Raw genomic sequence first — 6,000 nt, forward strand, 5'->3', positions numbered from 1 at the left:
ATTTTCTCTGTTAAGGTTGTAGAAATTTCACAAGAGGTTAGCAAATTGAAAAGAGCTGCCTAGTTATTGTCATAATCTGAAGAAAATAGGAATACTGCTTAAAGAAACACATTTGAGTATTGAAGACGAAGCCTCGAGACTTGTTGCTTCCACAGTTCTGTTAATAGAAACTCTAATTTCAAAAAAAGAATTTATCCCTGCTATTCCACTTAGGCCTTGAATTCTCACAGCAAAAACAGTATTGTTGTGTTACATTTGCAGTAAATTTCCCCAGTAACTTCCTTTGAACCAGGGGATTTGCTGCTATAAATAATGTCATTGTGCTTTAACACATTCAAACAATTCAACCAATGCTGTGCATAATTAACATATATATTAAAAACATAACGTTTACGTGTTTGAGATTCCAATGAATGGCACCTTATGGAATTAATGCCAATTACATGGCAGAAAGGATAGTTATTTTGTCTAAACAGCATCTCAATTTGAGATTGCACTGCCAAATCGCTGAAATTGTGAATTATTTCAGATGGAATGATTTAGTAAAAAAAATAAATTGTTCTCATAAAGCACTTGGCCACTACTTCATGTTCTCAGAATGTAGCTGTGGTTGTGTAGTATGGAATGCTGAAAACCACACATATTTTAAAATAAAAAGAACAAGAAGTGGACTGCATCATTATTCACAGAATAAGTAAGATCAAATATTGTAGAGGAACTGAGAAAAACACATATACAGTACATTACATTAAAAAGGTTTGTTAAATGATAGAAGAGTTATAAATCCTGAATGCTCACTTCATTATTTAGCTAGTAATACTGTAAGTTTAAAATTCCTTTCCTAGATGGTTTTATGTTTGGCCACAATTAGAACAATAGTCAGACAGCAAGATTCCTGTTGGACATACAGAATGAGACACATGCCTAGAGTAAGGCTCAGGGAATTCTTCTCTGTTCTAAGAGAAGATATACTGCAGCAATATCCTCACTTGAGTTAGCCACAATTTAGCACTGTCTACTGCTCCGTCAACAAATGTAACTCATGATTTGGCAGTTTGAGCACTTCTGCAGGTCTAATGTCTTCCTGTTCACCACACTGACGTTTCTGAAAATCTTTTATACATGTGATAAGTCAGGGGTGTCCAATCTTAGAGGACTGGTGTGTCTGCAGGTTTCCAAGGTCTCTATAAAACAGAAGCACCTAGGAGAAGCTGTTAAATTGGTCCAGAAGCATTTACCTGTGTGAAAGCTGAGTTGTAATGAAAACCCAGGAGTTCAACTGCTCTCCTGGACCAGAATTGCATGGCCCTGTGATAATTTAATGAAGCCAGTACAAAGTTTTGTCCTTCGATCTCAAAAAGACAAAAAGAAATGTCAGAAAAATAGTTACAAGAAACCCAAATGTAATAATACCAACTAATCAAAATGTTAAGTTGAATAAACTACAAATAAAAAATATGCAAGGTGTTTTTTGGATGAATAAAATAAAAAATTAACAATTTAAATAAATTAATAAGAAATTTTAATGGTCTTTGATGGTATCATTCTATTGTTTTTTTTACAGGGTCCTATTCCAAATACAAGACACAATGCAGAATTCCTGCGCTGTATCCAGAATCCTTCCCTGCCTCTGTACAACCCTGAAGCTTATTTTCCTCACCAGCCCTTCATTTTCCCACACCATTCCAACCTCCCTGGTTCACTGGTGGATGGCGATGAAGACACAAGCAGTGGCGGATCAAAGTCTACAGAGTCCCACAGTCCTCAAAGCAGTAGCGGATCGCGGATGGAACCAGGCAACAGCGGAACCGCTTTCTGTTCTGGAGCCCCCCTGCTGGACCCTGGGTCCAGAAACTACCTGCAGCTGCTGGCATCACTGAGTTCTCAGCCGACAAGGCAGGCTGAAGGCACACACCAGGGGAACAGAAAAGTGAAGGCCAAACGCAGGAAATTAAAATCACCTGACAGGGAGGTCGCACGGGAAGAAATGTAAGGTGAATCTTTGTAATATGCTTCATCTGAGCACATTGAATTTTAGAATATTCTATGCCAATAGATGCTCACTTATACAGTACATACTGTATATACACATATATACAAAGTGCTACCCGAAGTCTGTTCCGCTCACTGCAGATATGATGCTTCTAGTTCAGTAGTGAAAGACCCTTTACTTATGACTCATTTGTGAGGAAAAGGGAAACCCATATGAATAGCCTATGAATACCTTATGATTCAAAGTTCAATTCATATTCACACTGTAGGAAATGTTGTATCTTTTCTTATGTTATTATATTAAAATGTAGAGTAGGATAAAATATAATGTCAACTGAAAACAGCGGAAAACATGACAAGAAAATAATTACAATGCAAAATTATGTTTTATAACACAATAAATCTAAATAAAAAGTCAAAAGGATTTGTTTTGAATGTTATACTGTAAACCACGATCTTCAGGATCGTACAACAAAAAGAAAGCACTGTCAGGTTTCTTAAATTTTTCTCAATGTAAAGGCAGGAAGATAAATAATTGAATCAAAATCATTTCCTTGGAAGTAAATCAGTTTACTGTTTAAAGTTCTGCATTGAATGAATAAATGTAATCCATTGCCTACATTTCTTATTTTCAGGGTTTTTCATTGATATCCTTTCTTACAAGTTAAAGATTCTGATATGTAGACTCAGCACTTTTCTTATCACTATGGAATTAAATATACTGTAAAGTATTAAATGTTTTTACACCAGCAAACGTCCCTCTTGTGGGTTTTAAAAATGCCACTTCTTCATTATTCATTACTGAATTATGAATGCAGTCTATCCTGTACTTGTGTCTTGACTTTAAAATTACACTTTTATATACAGCATGTCCTTTCTTCTTCGATCAATTATGGCCTCATTCTGTCATGTTGCTGAGCTTTGTGAACAAACAGTTATTGCTTTTATTTTTGGTGATAGACTGCAAGCATAGCAGTGCCCTACAAACATTTTATTTTTTTTAGAATTATCTGGATACAAAAATTATGTTTCTGTCATTTAATTGTAATAAGTAGATTTAAAATAGTATAATTGTTTTTGATATTAGTTTAAACTATAATCCACAACTATGTACAGAAATTCAGGCAGTCTAGCCTGTTTGGTAGCTACAGTAGTAGCTCATTGATTGAAGCATCTCATCCCACTGTTTGTGGAATATACAACAACATAGCTGGGTAGCTTGTTCCAGACTCACACAACAAGCAGGCATCTCCTGTTCTCAATTTTCAATGCATTCCTAAGTACTTTGTGTACTCAGGTCAGTGTTTCACTACTAATTCTGAAACAGTCCACTTGTTTGACTCTGCCAATGTCTTTGAAGATACTGAATACTTGGATCAGGTCCTCTCCTAGCTTGTCTTATTGTCTCGTGGACAACATCTGACTAGTGTATGAGCTCATGGTAGAGGAAGAAGACTGATGTACATACTGTACATCATTGATGCATTTGTGAGTGTACTGTACCAGAAGAAAATACATTAAGGGCCTTGTGTACCCAAGCTAATTTACCGTATGTAAAGTTGTGCGATTAACCATCAAACTTTAAGTCACTGAATCACTGACTTTGTAGAGATATATAGTGAATATATTCTTTTACCACTGGTAAATGTGACTAAAAATAAAAATTATCCTCCTTAATATCTCCTATAAATAACTCTTGTTACATTTTGATGGTCATTCCTACAAGCAAATGCGGAACATACTGCCACAAGCCATGACAAAAACATGAGTTTATTTATAAAAGGTTATAAAAGGTTTTTCACATTTTTTGCATCTCTCTTGCCATCCCACCATCTAACTGTACTGTATACAGTATGCAGATATTTCTGCTGGCATGTCTTTGATTTAGCTTACTGACCACTATGGCTTGACCATCACACTTAAAGCTAACCTCAGTTTTAAACAAAAGCATTTAGATGCAGCACATATTTTGAATTAATTACAGTATGCCAGTCAACTTCAGAAATTTGAATTGCAGCATCACACTATTCATATACCAAAGACATTCATTTATATTATCTGCCTTTGGATGCATTTTTATAATGTTCTTTTCCCCCCACCGAAATGAGCAATTATAATAAAAAGTTCACAATTAGACTTTATGTAGCCATTGGGAGCTGTCAAAGAAACAGGCAAGTTTACACAGTGTTATGGTCTTGATTATAGAAATCCCCATGAGTTTGAACAGCAGATACCTAAACGATTTTCAAGAGCTAATTTGATGAAAGCTTATTATATGTGAAATTAAACTGCAACAAAATCATAATAATCAGTTATTGGGTGGATATACCATACTAACCGCATTTCAGCCTGTGCCAAAAAATGTTAATTTTGTGTGTGGAAGACTTTAAACTTTATATTTTTGAAAGACAACATTCAAGATTTTACAGCTTTGATCAAAATGCATGGATGTATTTCAGTAACCAATCTGAGTCAGCTTATTTTGTAGCAAATTTTTAAAGTAAGGAAAGATAACTGATTTTTATTTTAGGGTTAGGATAATATAGGCCACGTGGAAAATAAAATACAGTATATCAATGCATTTGCTTCAAAAATCCTCACTGATTATAATGGGTTTGATTATGACATTATTTGAAAGGCCTTTTTACAATCAAGATTTCAGTGTTGGTTATGATTGTCATAGACTTTATATTAAAATGCACAAAATCCATCTAGAAAACCATTTACACATCACCATCCCCATCAAAGAAATGGTAAAAGTTATACTTTGTGATCATTTTTGAAAAATAGCTGTTTGTTCTACACCACATTCTGAAGCTAAAATGTTTATATTTAAGAGTCATATTTCTTACTTTAAAAATACAGTGTACACTATATTAGCAAAGTGCTTTAAGCCACAAATTGATTCACAAAGTCAGACCATGCTATCATGGTCAACCATACAGCGACTAAGAAATGAATAGCTCACACTCTCTTGTTCAGATCAGCCTGTCAAGTCACATAATGTCTCATTCTTTGAGGACAGGTCTGAAAATTAGTTGTTTTTTTTTACTTTATACAATAAATCGAAGATGGAATATATGTAAAATTAAGTATAGTTTATGCTGTAGCAAATTATTTTTATGGTATCATTTTTCATGTATACTGTACCTCAATCAAAAATTAAACTACCAGATCTTTCTCAGGTTGCATCTCAAGTAGATGTAGAGATATTTTGTTTTTCCATTGCATTTAAGACAAAGATGTGCATAGCACAGGGACACGTATAGAAATTTATTTTTATAAGAAAATAAAATTTCTTTTTTATAGTTTAAATGCTCACATACAGTACAGTACATCTGTTATCAAAGCTCCATCTTCTCTTTGTGAAAATGCTTTCTGGTTATTTAAATGCAGTACAGTACATAGTTTTATATGTACTATATAAATTATATTGTACAATATATTACAGTATAATTAAAATAATATTTGATTTTATATTATTATTCTATGTGACCTAAATACTGTAGCATTTTGCTATTTTGAGGGACATAAAGTAATGAATTAAATATCCTTCACCTTATAATAATGTTTAATGTCTGAGCAGCCAATCCATTTATTTTCTTTTGATTTGAAAATAGGTTTTTAAAAATATACATGTGAAATTCCTTTGCCTGCAGTAAATTGATTTCAGATACCTTACTGTACAGTATATCGTGAACAAAAGTCAGGTTCTAGCAGTGAGGGATCCTCTTTTGTTAAGCAGAATAAATTAATATGAGGATAATTAATCAGCATCTGCAGTTAATTGCAGATACATGGTGAAGAACACTTTTTTTGTCAGTTTAATCTTTGCATGCCATATGGCATGAAACAAATCAACACGTGTCTTATACAGTATAAATAGGAAGTTCATTTTTTTTCATATAAACTTTGTTAATAGTGTGGCTGTCTAAAGTTTGTGTTGCAATAGAAAAGTTATACAACTTCCATCTGGTCAGTCAGAGAGAGAAGACATATCCAACACAA

At 33.7% G+C, this 6,000-nt stretch overlaps 1 protein-coding gene across 4 annotated transcripts in view; it reads left to right on the plus strand.

The window, feature by feature from the left end:
• The window catches only part of LOC107075802 (mucin-3A-like), a 112,276-nt gene extending 109,663 nt beyond the window's left edge, over positions 1 to 2,613 (plus strand). For all 4 annotated transcript variants that reach the window (XM_015338330.2, XM_015338332.2, XM_069181760.1 and 1 more), the window contains one exon: positions 1,565 to 2,613. In XM_015338330.2, coding sequence (XP_015193816.2) covers positions 1,565 to 1,993 — 429 coding nt within the window. In that variant the 3' untranslated portion in view covers positions 1,994 to 2,613. The remainder of the gene's footprint in view (positions 1 to 1,564) is intronic.
• The last annotated feature ends 3,387 nt before the right edge of the window (positions 2,614 to 6,000 follow it).

Source organism: Lepisosteus oculatus, chromosome 21 (genome assembly GCF_040954835.1).
Source record: "Lepisosteus oculatus isolate fLepOcu1 chromosome 21, fLepOcu1.hap2, whole genome shotgun sequence".
Taxonomy (NCBI): domain Eukaryota; kingdom Metazoa; phylum Chordata; class Actinopteri; order Semionotiformes; family Lepisosteidae; genus Lepisosteus; species Lepisosteus oculatus.